The sequence below is a fragment of the Trichoderma atroviride genome, chromosome 1 (genome assembly GCF_020647795.1).
Source record: "Trichoderma atroviride chromosome 1, complete sequence".
In the NCBI taxonomy this organism is placed as follows: domain Eukaryota; kingdom Fungi; phylum Ascomycota; class Sordariomycetes; order Hypocreales; family Hypocreaceae; genus Trichoderma; species Trichoderma atroviride.
In genome coordinates this window covers 4,335,608-4,350,221 of record NC_089400.1, presented here as the reverse complement: position 1 = coordinate 4,350,221, position 14,614 = coordinate 4,335,608, and the positions used below count along the sequence as shown (strand labels likewise).

General features: G+C 51.0%; 4 protein-coding genes and 1 non-coding gene across 5 annotated transcripts; 2 read left to right on the top strand and 3 right to left on the bottom strand.

The window, feature by feature from the left end:
- Window positions 1–276: 276 nt before the first annotated feature.
- TrAtP1_001555 (uncharacterized protein) lies at window positions 277–3,464 on the bottom strand. The gene is made up of 2 exons (XM_014085101.2): window positions 2,306–3,464; window positions 277–2,254 (listed from the first exon to the last, which is right to left on the bottom strand). The coding sequence occupies exons 1-2, from the start codon at window positions 2,836–2,838 to the stop codon at window positions 331–333; spliced, it is 2,457 nt and encodes an 818-aa protein (XP_013940576.2). The 5' UTR covers window positions 2,839–3,464; the 3' UTR covers window positions 277–330.
- Window positions 3,465–5,297: 1,833 nt separating this feature from the next.
- On the top strand, window positions 5,298–8,333 carry TrAtP1_001554 (uncharacterized protein; the record flags this gene model as incomplete). The annotated part of the gene is made up of 1 exon (XM_014085976.2): window positions 5,298–8,333. The coding sequence occupies one exon, from the start codon at window positions 5,298–5,300 to the stop codon at window positions 8,331–8,333; it is 3,036 nt and encodes a 1,011-aa protein (XP_013941451.2).
- Window positions 8,334–8,974: 641 nt separating this feature from the next.
- On the bottom strand, window positions 8,975–9,075 carry TrAtP1_001553. The gene has a single exon. It is a non-coding gene; the product is annotated as a tRNA-Ala (tRNA).
- A 676-nt stretch (window positions 9,076–9,751) lies between these two features.
- On the top strand, window positions 9,752–11,406 carry TrAtP1_001552 (uncharacterized protein). The gene is made up of 2 exons (XM_066111044.1): window positions 9,752–10,604; window positions 10,671–11,406. The coding sequence occupies exons 1-2, from the start codon at window positions 10,099–10,101 to the stop codon at window positions 10,927–10,929; spliced, it is 765 nt and encodes a 254-aa protein (XP_065967117.1). The 5' UTR covers window positions 9,752–10,098; the 3' UTR covers window positions 10,930–11,406.
- Window positions 11,407–11,501: 95 nt separating this feature from the next.
- On the bottom strand, window positions 11,502–13,244 carry TrAtP1_001551 (uncharacterized protein). The gene is made up of 4 exons (XM_014085977.2): window positions 13,130–13,244; window positions 12,792–13,013; window positions 11,926–12,730; window positions 11,502–11,851 (listed from the first exon to the last, which is right to left on the bottom strand). The coding sequence occupies exons 1-4, from the start codon at window positions 13,150–13,152 to the stop codon at window positions 11,747–11,749; spliced, it is 1,155 nt and encodes a 384-aa protein (XP_013941452.1). The 5' UTR covers window positions 13,153–13,244; the 3' UTR covers window positions 11,502–11,746.
- Window positions 13,245–14,614: the final 1,370 nt, after the last annotated feature.

The window sequence follows — 14,614 nt, the reverse complement described above, 5'->3', positions numbered from 1 at the left end:
ATTGGCTGCCTCCATGCACAAGGCATGACCCCGCTTCCATGCCTTACGCTGCTGCCTTGCAAGGCTTTCTGGTTAACAATATACCAATTCTCATCCAGTGAGTCAAATCAGTTCTGTCTTATAAAGGGAAGGGTAAAAATCATTGTAATGCTGGTTCTCTTGACTGGCCGTCCAACCATGTAAAAGCATGTCTATACATCATGTGCAGATACAGTCCTATAGGAAACTAGAAGAAACCGAAAACTTTATACATACAGGCGGCACATCACATGGGTTGATATTACCAGTAGCTTTCAATTTATGCTATAGTCTTAAATACATGTGCTGTGCTTAAATAAGGATAGAAACAGCCGTGACGTTTGGATCCAAGACCATGTAGGGAATGCTTCCCTTGTCCATCCCCTGGCTTGTAAGGACGAATTCCGGTCCCAACTTGTTGAGATCGTCATGCAATTGACCGCTAATTGTGCGAATAGCCCTGGCCTTCTTACCGAAGCCACTGCGATAGTTTCGCGATTGCGAATAAGCAAACTTGATCAAGCTGCGCTCATCTGCGACCTTGAAGCTGAGCAGCCAAGGCACTTGTACGGCCAGAAGCCATTGTCGCTCGCGACCAATGGGGAGAGCATTAATGAGTTCTGGTTCAGTGTACGACTTCAGTTCTTCCAAGGATGCTGGCAGCTTTTGGCAGACGGCGGGAGGCTTGGCCGGCACAAAGGCTTGGTAGAAGTTTTGCAGATAGTTGACGGCTGTGTGGAACGGCGCGGCAATGTGGATGCACATGGTGAGGGCATCGGTGAGGGCATCCAGAGTCTTGATGTCGGGGAAAGACTTGATTCTGCCGTTGGTTCGAAGTTCCTTGACCCAGTTTTGAATGTGAGTGTCGTTGGATATCTCTGCATCGGCGGTCTCCTGCTTGTACGTGGTCAAGAGCATGGCTGACACGTATTTGCGAATGACCGCCCACATGGAAACCATGTTCTTCGCATAGGCGTAGTTTTTGTATTTTGGAGCGGCCAGACCTTCAGCAGTGTTGGGGAAGCCTCGCTCCTCGAGGTCATTGGGCACGTAATGCTTGACAAAGTCAAAGTTTTCAAACTCGTAGAGCACGTACTTTTGGAGGTACTCTGGGCTGATGCCGACCAAGTCCTTGATCACCTGCGGGACGAGAATGGTTCGTGCGGATGCGTTGAGAGACAGCGTCTTGTACCAGTGAGGCGCCAGGATGGTGTGGATGATGCTGTCCATGCGGATCGTGCGGCGCGTTGCCACAATGACGGCTTCCTCGATGAAGTGCGCGCGAGTCAGATGGACGCCCACTTCATGGCGCATCCAGTCCGAGACTTGGGCGCAGGACTTTGCGTATCGCCATGGCCAGTCGCTCTCCTCCTCGGGGATGGCGGCTCCTCCTCCAACAGGATCGCGGGGCTCCAGTCTGTTGTTGAATATGGTGACTGAATCCTTCATGCTGACTTTGTAGTCAATCACAATGGCGGCAGGATGCAGTCTTCCGTCTTCATGAAGCTCAAAGAGCGTCACAGCCGCACAAGCCCAGTTGAGTTCAGCCCCAAGTTCTTGATGTTTCAACTCCTCGTCTGGTGCCGCGCCAAAAGCCTCGCGGAAATAGCGATGGTCCTGAACAAAGAGCGACTCTGGCTTAGACTGGGCCTTGGTCAATTTCTGATGCCACTCCTTGTATCCAAGGCGCTCAGCAGCATCGATAAATTCCTGCAACAGGTTCCCAGGCGTCTTTGCGATATTCACCAGCGTCGTTGGGTTTGTGCCGGTGAAAGCCTGCTCAGCAAAGCGACGGTCACTGTACCAGTCGCCAAGCAGACCCAGGTTTCTACCCTCGGACACATCCGTCGCCGTCTTGCGATGCGACTCGTTGTAGGACTCGAGAGCCTTGAAGTTTGGGTCCTGGTTGGCCCAGGCGGTGACGTCTCCCGTCTTTTGTCTGATTCTCTTAATGACCCATTCGGCGCCTTTTTCGATAATGTCTCCCCACCAAGAATCGGGGATGAAGGGGCTGATGATCCATTGCGTCTCCAGCAATCCGAGCTTGTCAAAGATCTTGAGCAGACCGACGTCATCTTCATTCGGGATGACTTTCAGATGAGGGGGGTACTCCATGAAACCGCCTTTACCATCTGGTACTTGTGTAGCCCATTCAAACATTTCCGAGGTTTGGTCGAGATTAAGCAACCGAGGCCAAGTTGGTTCAACCTCAACGACGTCCAGATAGGCGTTGTAGCTAGACAAAGGTTAGACTCAAAAAGATTACAGTGTCATGCAAGGGCCTTACCTTCGCTCAACTCGGCCATAGAGCTGTGTCACAAGAGCTAGGATCTGCTCCATTGAAGCATCGTCGTCTTTGTCATCTTCACCCTGTTTGTTGTCGTCTTCGTCTTCATCGTCTTCATCTCCTTCTTCCTCTTCTCCGGGAAAAGAATGAAACTGCCCAGGACGCTGCCAACCGAGGCCCTTCTTTGGAGGGGCGGTCTTCTTTGGAGGCTCAAAATGATACGATCTGCCTCTGTAAGGGGTTCCCAGAAAGCCCTTGAGAGGTTCAGGACCCTCGGGAGACTCAGGATTCTGGCGGAAGTTGCCGCCTGGGCGGTGGAAAGACTCATCAGGTATTCCTGGTGCTGGTGCCTGTTTGGATCTCTTGGGGTACGTGGTCAACTTGAGAAGCTCAAGGTCCAAAACACCAGGATCAAGATCGCTGGCCTTGAGGTCGTTTCTTAGAGCATCATCAGTGTCTCGCTGCCAATCCTCGACGGAGGGCTGTTGAAGGATGAGATCCGCAACTGGGACATTGCCGGCAGCAGTAGCCATTGTAAAGATGAGGAACAGAAGACTTTATGAGGAACTGGATGATGTCGCTCAGGACTTGAGGTGTAGGGAAGACGAAGAGCTTGAAGCGTCGACATGGCCATTTATAGAAATCAATGGCTTCGCTTTCAAGGCATCGCGCTTGACGCCTGGGATCGCATGCTCATACAACACCTTGACGCTTGTAAAAGATTTATGAACTGATACATGCATCATGCAATGCACCCAAGCTCAGCCTCGGCGGCCAATCGTACCCAATTGATGCCAACTGAATATTGCCCTTCTTACTTCAAAGCCGCTCTGGTTGGTGCCCGCCTCAGAGGCAGGATGAATGAGGCCATGCAATCCACTTCCCGTGGGATTCTGTGCCGCGACTGCTTCCGTCAAATAACACGGCACTTCCAACGAGGCCATGCACGTTCGGGATGGACGGTTGACGGCAATTGGATTCTGCTGGACACAATCACATGCGTAAGCCGAATGGAGACATGAAGCATCGAATCAATACAGCCAAGCCCTTCTCTACACAATGGCCGCTCCATCTCCCTGCATCGCTCAGCTCGCCACTTGCAAGTTAATTGCTCCATCTGCCAGCAAATGTTCAGCTCTGAACTTGTTAGACGTTTGCTCCGTCTAGCTGCAGACGTTCAGCTCACCACATTTGGGCCAATCCCCTCAAAAGCGGGTACTTGCTTTTGCCCATTGATATTTGACATGTGTATATAACAATATCCCGGATGAGAGCTAAACATTATATATATATATAGATACATATATATGTAGTAATTCGACATTTATACCGATTCAGCTTAAATTTTGCTTTAAAATTTCCTTCTCCGTCTCTTCAAACGCCAATTACTACAGAGAACCAATCTTCATAGGCTTCATGTTGTGCTATGCAGGCTGCGACCACAAGTGGAGAAGCCTGTGAGCTGAGCCCAATATAATGGAATACATGCATCATTGCTACCCTACGGCAGCTTCAGCTTTGCACCTAAACTCCAGGCTCTTCCGAGACCCAAGACTATGCAGCAATTCTTGGGTTCCATTGATCCAACCCCGCACAATGCTCTAAGCCGAGAATTAAGTCAATGGGAGAGAGCTTTGCCCTTCATTGCTCTGAAATTCTTACTCAAGTCTCTCCTGGCACGTGTTAGCCTCTCTATGTATTCAGTTCTCATCACTAGCTCTCAGAGACATGCACAGGCACACTCTTTATACATCAGAGATGCTCAGTCTACCGCAAAGACAATTGAATAAATGTCTAAACAACCTTGCTCATACAATCAATGTTGGTTTACTTGTTCTCCCTCTCGGAACATTTAGAGCCATTGCCGCCTATTCTTGAGTAAATGATATTACTACTTAGCTGAGCGTCTTGTGAATTACTGCTAATATTTTCCGTGTAACTCGCCTCAAACTTCTCACCAAGCGATATTCGCTTAGACAAATTGCCCTCGCTCAGTGTAGCGTAAAGACTTCACAAGAAAGGTACCTAGTCAATACGCTATTGGATACCGTTCCTTCATTCAGTTCTTCGTCTATTTGCTTTAAAAAAAAATGGCAAAAATAATGCACTGAAACAGGCAATGAAGCAATCTATTATGAAATATAGCCATCGAGGTCTTTCCAATGCTGATATAACCGTATCACATGCTGATGAAAACAGACTGATAAAGCCAGGTCGCGTGACGCCACACTCACCGCCGCTATAAGGAGCAAAAAAGAGCTCGTGCCTCATGCCTTTGTGAGATTCGCAGTTCATGTGGCGCTCCTCATCCGCTAAAACCCTGGGCTGCTGTCCCGATCCAGGCGTCGTCATCGAAACAAACAGCGGCGATCCAGCGCCCACAGCGTCATATTCCAGAAGGCATCCACTAAAACTTCTCCAACGGGGCGGGTCCCGACAATTCCGCACAGGCAGTGACGGGCTTTTGCTTCTGTCCAGATCGCCGCCATTTGCTGTCCCCAAGGCTTCGATCCCCCTTTGCCAGAACGCCACTCTTCCATCTGATGGCTTCGACCTGCCGCCTGCATGCCAATCCCATCCTTTGCCTTTTGCCTCTTGTCTGCCCTGATCCAGGCACGTCGTTGAAATATTAACCTTGAAATGAGCGTTTGCTTCGGCGATCCCTGCACCGCTATATCGCTTCGCTTCGGGAGCCGGGGTACGGAATAATGCTGGCGTTTTAATGCGTCCCACGTCTAATCTCTAATACGACTACGACTACGACTACCATCATTTCTGCCATCGTCACGCTTGCTAGATCTTGCCTCTCCTATTCCTCAACCCCTTTCTAGCCGCAATTCTCAAACAAGACGGAAAGATTGGAGCTGTGCTGTTGCCATCGCTGCTGCAGCTAAGCAGCCCATCATTCGACCGAGACCAACAAACGACCGAGCCATTCGACCAAACAGACAGGCACGGGGCGGAATAAGCAGGAAAAGAGCGGCGGGCAAAGATGCTGCTCCTCCACCAGACCGGCAGCGTCAAAATCGGCGAGGTCGTCCGCTACACCGTCACCTACAAGCCCTCGCAAGATCGCATCCTCCCCTCGCCAGAGAAGCTCTATGTACGGATACGCAACACCTCCAACATCGCCCTGCGAGCGGCCTTTGTCCACGGCCCATACACGCTGAGCGTGGCGACATACCCCGCCAAGTTCAACCCAAACGAAAGATTTCCCAACCCCCGCCGCTATGGCGTCCCCGAATTCGAGCCCATGCTCAAGGCTGGAGGCTCTTGGGAGGCCCAGCTGGTTGTGCCGGAAGATGTGCGGCAGATGGCAGGCACTGGAGGCAGTAACACGGTGTTTGGCAACGGCCCGGAGCACGACTTTGAAAGCGCGAGCTGGGTGATTGAGATCTCGTCGCAGGTCATCTTCTCTACATCCGCGGCAGTTGGGTACGAGCTTTTGGTGGCGAGAGAGCAGAAGTCACTAAGTCTCGGCTCCTCTGTTCCGGTCGTTGGTGGCCAAGCTCAGGTTCCGCAGCCTGGAAAGCTGACGGACCATCAGCAGAGCATTGGGGCCAAGGACGGGCACCACCCGGGCCAGCCTCGAGGTGTCTTCTCAAAAGCTATACATGTCAAAGTGGAGGATACGGCAACGCTGTGGAACACACCCCGGCTACCGGCATGGGATGATGCAGGCGATAAGAGGGCGGAAGACCGACCTACCGCCGATCAGCCCGTCGAGAGCATGGTGAAGACTGGCGATCCAGAGACCAAAGAGGAAGGGGAACCGTCTCCACGAAAGCCGAAGAAGGTTCACCTTGTCATTTTAACGCATGGTTTACACAGCAATCTAGGCGCCGACATGTTGTTTATGAAGGAGAGCATTGATGCCGCTGCAAAGCAAGCCAAGATTGATGCAAAAGCTAGGCGGGCAAAGAAGCGAGCAGAGGACGAGGCCGCCTCCGACAAAAAGGCGCAAGATGGATCTTCATCAACAGGAAGTGAAGACGACGAGGAAGACGAAGGCGAAGAAGTCATTGTGCGAGGATACTCGGGGAATGCAACAAAGACAGAGAAGGGTATCAAATACCTTGGGAAAAGACTGGCCAGATACGTTCTCTCCATGACGTACCCGGATCAGCCTTTCTTGCCAATAGGAAAAGGTGCCATGGAAGGGTTTACACACGGATTGGGCGAACAGAAAGCGCACGACCTGGTACAGGCTCACAAGCATAGCACCGTTAACAAGGCAGCCGATGCCGATGGGGCCAGCGAGGCCAGCAAGTATCGAAGGCCTTATAAAGTCACAAGCATCAGTTTTATCGCACACTCACTGGGTGGGCTGGTCCAAACCTATGCCATTGCATACATACAAAAACACTCGCCTCAATTTTTCGATCTCATCAAACCTATTAATTTTATTGCACTAGCCACGCCCTTTCTGGGCTTGAGCAACGAGAACCCTCTCTACGTCAAGTTTGCTCTGGATTTTGGCCTCGTGGGCAGGACAGGACAGGACTTGGGTCTGACGTGGAGAGCACCGACGATTGCGCGCAGTGGCTGGGGTGCTATTGTAAGCAATTTGGGCGAATCCGCCCACAAGAAGGTCTATGGAGAATCTCAGCCCGAATCCAAGCCCTTGCTGCGAATCTTGCCTTCAGGACCTGCTCATACCGCACTTAAGAAGTTTCGAAACAGAACAGTCTACTCCAACGTGGTCAACGACGGTATCGTTCCACTGCGCACAAGCTGCCTGCTATTTCTGGATTGGCAAGGTCTCGGACGAGTTGGCAAAGCAAGACGAGATGCTGGCCTTGTAGAGACAGTGGTGGGCTTTGGTTGGGCAGAGCTAACAGGGGCCAATATGGGATCATCGCGGCAGAAATTACAGATGCTTCCCGACGATGATGACGCAGAATCAGGGACCACAACTCCCAATGCAAATGGCAACGGCAACGGCAACGGCAACAACAATGAAAATGAAAATGAAAATGACAGCCATCAGGTTCCGCAGCCATCTAATGATGCTCTCGCTGAAGACGACCGGGCCAGTCTCCGCTCTGTCCCGGCGGTATTTGCAGATGAGCCACTCGAAAGCCCAGGCGAGAATATCCTTCACACTCCGCTCACCGGATTTTTCAATCTCTTCAGAAGCAACGACCCTCCAAAAGAGCATCCTACTTCTGAGAAACAGAAGAAGATTCTACGCAGGAGTCAAACGCTGAAAGCCATGGGAGATGGCCCCAGCACTCCGGGCAGCTCTGCTTCCTCGGATATGAGCAGACGGATAGGCAAAGCAACGTCAGGTAACGAATTGGAGGACGATGCCGAAGGCCTAAGGGCGCCTCCTAGAACCACCTTTTTCGAATCTGCGGGCGACGTTTTGAATCCTAAAATCCCTGATGTAGAGTGGCTCGTTGATCCATCAAAGCGGCCGCGGACCATTTTCCATGATCGAGTTTATCATCCCACAGATATTCCTCCGCCGCCGTTGAAGAAGCGAACTTCAGCATTAAGTAAGATGAAAATCAAGTCTTCGTCATCGTCACTATTTGGACCGCTATCGCCAGGCGGTAGTGGTGCTTCGACACCACATACGGGCATAGCCCACGAAGACTCGATGGCGTCTACAAAGGACTACGACGACACTGCAAACACGGGCCCTGATAAGCAACCTAATGAGATTGTTGATGGCTCAAACATGCGTGTTGAGGAAAAGATTTCCCGCGGATACCATCGAGACTTGTCTTGGCGCAAGGTGCTTGTCAAACTAGAGCCGGATGCCCACAACAACATCTTCGTCCGTCGCATGTTTGCCAATGCCTACGGCTGGCCGGTTGTCAAGCACCTGGTCGATGCTCATTTTAGCGACTCTGCCGTCGCGCGACTGCGTACTGAGGATGAGTACATGGGCGAACGAGCACTGGACATCAACCAGCCCCCCTGGAGCAGACGGCGGGGAGACCATCACGGTGTCCATGAGACAAGCCCGTGGGATTGCCCCGGAGCCGGCGAATGCAAGCGAGGCACGAGAAGCACTTGATGAAGTACCCGACCTGCCTAAGACACAGGACACGGAGCGCTCTTCATTACTGGCTCATAGCCATCAAGGGGACCGGGCGGACTCGATGTCGTGGAGCGAGCGCGACTGGGCTAGTAGCGAGAACGAGAGCGAGCTCGACTATTTGAACGATACGAATGGTGATAAGAAACTGGATAAACCAAAAGATGCCCAAGGTGGAAGGTTAAGTCCCTCATCATGGAATTGGACAGAGAAAATTGTTGGAAAGGGGGCGACTAGGGGGAGAAGCAAGAGTCCTGTCATAGAAAGGACCAAGTGAGAAATTGACGGAAGTGGGCACAAAGAGAGGGAAAGAGGAGGGGGGATGAGAGTGCAAGCAAGCAGCGAGATCTTTATACATTCATATACTAGTATTACATACGCATATATATACCCTCCCGTATTACACCGAATAGATTAGGAAGTTGGTTGATGGGGATAGCAATAAGCGGCGGCGCAGGAATGATTTAGGAATAATAAACGATTGTTTCAATTTTTGTAGAATCCAAAAAGGAGACATCATCCTCTGCTCAACATGCATGGTGTTGAAGAAAAGAAGAAGACTTTAACACAAGCCTTAAGATGAGGTTGAATTTGGTTGAAGATGCAAAAAACAAAAGATATGGACGAACGGGGAATCGAACCCCGGACCTTTCCCATGCGGTTATGCTACCAGAAGGTGGCACTATGCTAAGGGAAAATTATACCACTAAACCATCCGCCCATTTCACGTTGGAGACCGAAGAGCTAATTGTGTATATCAACGTAGCTATTGGTTTTACTTCAGCATACCGTCAAACAAATTTACAGCAAAGAAATAGGGTAAGACAAATAGTCCGATATTGAGAAGATGCAGGGCTAGAGTAGATATAACATGGTATAAAAGTCTATTTCTATATAAAAATATTGATAAGCGATAGTGATGATTCCAATAGGGCACTGTATTCTTTTCAATTGTCTTGTATGCTGGGCGTTGATGGCTGTGGTCCTTTGCATCTCGGTATGTAGGCGAAATTCGAGACATTGAGCTGCAGCTTTCACATGAAGACTAGCAAGATGTATAATGTGCCTCACTTAATGCACCTGGTCTCCTAATTTTTACTTGAATAACTGTAGACTTTTTTAGAAAAGACTCTTTTTTTTCAATGACTCTTTCAAGTCTCAGCACAACGTTTCTCAAGATGAAATGACAGCCCGCCATGACGCCCATGTGCGTCACTGTTTGGTTCACGGACCTTGGATAAGAAACATTCGCTCCAATTAAAAGAGAAAAAAACAAAGGGAAAAAAAGGACAACGGCCCTAATCGAGTTTAGGCTTAGCCTCTCTGTCGCAACTTTAATTTTTCTGGAACTACGACGAATATCTGCCTATATTTTACTTGTCCAAGTAAAAGACAAAAGATTTTCAGGTTGAATTTACCATTCTCTGTCCACACTTTCTGATTGCCTTCTTTGTAACCTTGGACTTGTTTCCAACTTGTTTCCCGAAACGCTTAATAGGATTTTGAAAAACAAAAAAAAAGGCAAGGCTGTTTAAGGCATAGTCCTTTCGTCCCGCCCTCTGACGTAGTGTTAGCTGCCCGTGCTAATTGAGCTACGCAGCAGCTAAGCTACCAGAGCAGATCGATATCTTAGTATTTTTCTTCTCCTTCTTCGTTTCAGCCTCACCATACATACCCCAACATATCGAAGAATAACAAACAAGCCCTATTCCTTTCTTCGGGTATAAACAACACACAGCCCGCAATGAGGCTCTACCTCCTCCCCGTCTCGACGAGACGCACCCTCCTCTACGCCAGCCGCTTCGTCAACCCAGCATCGCCATCTTCAGCCTCAACCTCGGCCTCAGCGCCCACCTCTTCCAGCTCCAGCTCCAGCTCCAGCGCCACCAGCAGCGCCAGTTACATTGACCGCGGCGCCGACTTCGCCGCCCGCAAATGGGCCCAGTGGGAAAAGATGGAGCGCGGCTGGCAGCGCAAAGTCGTCGACTACGGCAACCAGGCCTTTCGTCGCATCCCCTTCCAGGAGTGGGGGCTCAAGTCCGTGCCGCCGCTGTCGGCTCGGCGCCGCGACGACGAGCTGCGGGGCCGTGACAAGGTCGAGCTGGTCTTCCCGCCGGCGGCGATTCCGGAGCATAAAGCAGAAGGTGTGCTGCGGACGCTGGCGACGGAGAGGCAGGCGCTGCATCGGCAGAGGCTGCTGTGGTGCTTTGTGGGGATGCCCGTTACGGCGCCGTTGGGGCTGGTGCCTGTGTAAGTCTTTGGTCCCATCTCTTGTTGATGTGATGTTATTCTGACGGAGTGAAATGAGAAAAACAGAATCCCAAATATTCCCTTCTTCTACCTCGTCTACCGCGCCTGGTCCCATTGGCGAGCCATCAACGGCGGCAAACACGTCCAATGGCTCATCCAGAACAAGCTCATCCAGCTCTCCCCCCTCAAAGGATCTCGACCAGCTATACACAAAGGACGGCCAGGCCCCCGTCGAGGAAACCGCCGGCAAGGAGCAGATGCTCATCACGCAGAAGCAGATTCGCGACTTTTCAGAGACGCTCAACCTGCCGACGGTGGAGATTGAGCTGGAGAGGGCGATATGGCAGGTTGAGAGGGCGTTGGAGAAGGGGGAGCATGATAAGCAGCAGCAGCAGACTGAAAAGTCGGAAGAAAAGGACAAGACTTTATGAAAAGAAGAAAAGTAAAAGAGGAGGAGAGGAGGGAAAAAAAAAAACTGGTTATGCCGAGTGACGATGTCAACGAGTCAACTACATCAATGGGCGTGCGCGCCTGATGAAGCGGGTATTTTTTTTTTTTTTTTTTACTTTTTGGTGTTTATGCCATATGTGGAGGGGCGGTTTGGAATTATATACGGAATCCGGGGGAATAGACGGGAGGCGGGGAGAACGGTTTATACAAACAATGTGGTATACAAAGGAATGTACATGAGAAAGATGATGTATGAAACTATGAACTACACGACTTACTCTTATATATACGGGGAATACGCGCCAAGGTCTTTAACGAGTCCTTGGGCATCATTCATCTCCACTTTCTGTCATTTATCACTTGTGTCCATCAGTCTCACTTACAGTCCGATAATAAGTAGTGCTCAATGGCAACTCTTGGGCAAGTACATATTAATATATATTTTCTCTCCTCTTAGATATGTCAAAGTAGCATGCTATTGTATTATGTTCACGCAGAGAGGCAATCAGTTCAAAGAGAGAGAAAAAGAACGAGCGATTAATAGTGTAATATTATATATAGCCTCTCTTCTCCAACGCCTATTTCAGATTAGGTAGTACCCAAACGTGTTCTCAATCAATCATTCTTTGTTTGCAAAAATGCCCTTTAATGTCTTTCCAAAAACCAAAAAAACACACACATTAATTCATGCTTTAGTGCGCGAGATCAGAAATAAAAGTGGCCTCGGTAAAGAGCTGGCCGTCTTCAGAAATCTCCTCATCGCCAATCTTGAGTTTTAGAGTAGTCTTGGTAGAGTACTGCGAGCGAGGTCGTGTCAGCTTTTCTATAGACAGAGGTGGAGGCAGACATGACAAGAAGGAGTATTACTAACCTGGTAGATGTAGGGCTTCGTTCCGGCAGCGGCCTTGACAATAGTCTTGACGAACCCGGGCACCTCGGCCATGATGTCAATCCTGTCGACACGGTCTCCCAGGGTGGCATCAATCACGGCCTTGACCGGCTTGCCGTCCTTGCCGGTTGCTGACCAGTCGTATTCGGCCTGGGTAGGCTCGGGCCAGTCGTTGGCAGTGTCTTTCTTAGAGGCCTTATGCGTGACTTTGTTGTTCTCGGAACTGACGGCGATCACCTCTCCATCCTTGACGATGGCGCCGACATTGACAACCGTGTTGCCGTAAGAGGGAGGTGTGATGAATTCCATCATGATGGCAGAGTGGTTAGGGCCCTGGAAGGTGGCAAAGTTCCATGTCGCAGCGGCGTGGTGCGGCTTCATGCCCTGCAGGGCGTAGATGTAGATGGCCTGGCCCTTGAGGCTGACGTCGCCGTCCTTGGTGGTGATGGTGCCCTCAGAGGTGCAGCGGGGCCAGAATGCGTGGCGCATCTGTCCCCAGGGGTCCTTGAGGTCTGTGCCGAATAGCGTCGTGCCCGTCTTTCCGGCTTGGAAGCCGGGCGCTGCCCGGGTAACCTTGAGGTTGACCAGTGCCCTCTCGTCATTCATGCTCTTGATTGTGTACGAGTTGCCATCTTCGGACAGCTCGACGGCGCAGTCATCGGCGTAGAAGGATGTTCTTTCCTCGTTGAAGGCGACGTTCTTGAGCGGGTTTGAGCACCAAAGATGCGGCTTGGCCGGATCACGGGAGAAGATCTTTGCGTTGAATTGGCACGTCACTCGAAGGCCGCTGTAGAGGGAGAAAAAAAGTTAGTAAAGGTAAAAGTAGAGACCAAGATGATGACACATACGCAACGTTGCTATAGATGACCTGGACAAAGGCGATGGTGCCGTCCTCGGCGAAGAAGTAAAAGACCTGGTTCTCGACGCAAGTCTTGTCCAGTGCCAGCCACTTGTGGTCGGCTCTGGTCAGTTCGGAATACGGCGTGCTGGTCTCCTTTGCCTCTTGGGCGACCGATTTGATGGCGGTCGGGCCGTAGATGGGCTCTTGGGTGCCGGCGACGTTGGCCAGCCTGGCAGCTGTTTATTAGCATTTGATGATTTGATTTCGCGGGCAAAACACTTTGGAGGGGGGATGAAAAGAATGGCGGGGCTTGTGTTTTCAGGTCGCCAGAGGGGTTCTTCTTACTGCTGCTTTGCCCAGTTGAACATGTTGGCGGGAGGGGCGTCGGATGAGGAGCAAAAATTCTGGAGGATAAGCGGCGGTGGTGATGAACGAGCGGAGGAACAAGGTAGATGAAGAGGAAAAGATGCAAACGGGCCGGTAGATGGAGTACTGCCCGACGTCAAGGTTGAAGGTAGCTCACGGGATATTATGGAGTACCGCGACGTAAGGCCGTAAATTAGTGCTGTAGCGCTGCGCTCGGGCACTTACAGGGCGCACACCGCTGTGGCCTGGCGGTTATGAGGTCCTGATGACGCCGAGCGTTGCGGCGCCAAAGCAGCCACAAATTACCGGGCCGGTGGGTCGATGGCCAAGGGGTTGTGGCTTGATAGACGCATCAGCCGTTATTTGGGATTTTGGCGCCATTGGACGGAGATGAATGTGAGACAACGACAGAAGAGCGGATATAAAGGCATCAAAGTTGGGCATTCAGTGAGTGGATAAAATGGCACATTGGAGTCCATTGGCTGGGAAAAGAAGCAGGAATGTAATTATGACAAATGGTAGGAAACCAAAACAAGGCAGGGCAAAACACGAGCCTCAAGTTCTGCCCAACAGCTTAGCTGGCATCGATTGGCATCGAATTTAAACGGGCAGACCTCCTCCAACCATGTGCCATCAATGCCACGAAATGGACGTCCCGTACACATGTATCCACGCAGAGACTGCTGTTTCGGGTCGTATTTCCGTCGGCAGTTGCAGCCAGAAAAAGAACAAATCAACAGCCACGACGTGTTGGCTCAATTGCACTGCTGGTTGTTATTCGTGTGTAGTATCAAGTGTTGTCTTTGATTATCTGCGATTAGATAGTGGCTGCCATATGCGCGTTATCTGCGTACGCCCTCCAGCCTTATCGCCTTAGGCTCGCAGGCAGATAGGCAGAAAGCAAAAGCTCGTTTGCCATTATAAAGCCGTGTTATACACAAAAACGTCGTCTTTCTTCACTTTGCTCTCTCGCGGCCGCGTCTTGGAGAGAAGCCGCCAAACCCCTCACCCCTCGCTTGCCGCCGGTGGAGGGGCTCTGTCAACTATGGAGCTGATCAAGTGCCAATGACATGCATCCACGACTGTCATCTGCATGCAGCGACACTCATCAGACGTACCTACATGGAGTTTGGCGATGCTACGGGCTGCTCCATCAGCAACCCCCTCCCGCTCGGCTCCCCTGAAGCAGCGCCCAAGAGGATATGCGCGCACTATCGTGGCACGGCTAGATATCTGGCAACCGCAACAAGACTTACAAGTAGACATGGCCGTCGTGGGGTGGGACAGATCAAGATTGGGATGCTGCCACACTCGGCCGTTTAGGCTGGACCTCAAGCCTTCATAAGGCTGCACTGCTGTGGAATTAAACCCTGGCGGTTCTTGGACGCTGAGCCGGCCAATCAGCGCCCGCCATCGCTGCAGCCCAGGTGTCACTTCAGCGAGCGCTCGGGCTCTGGCCAACGC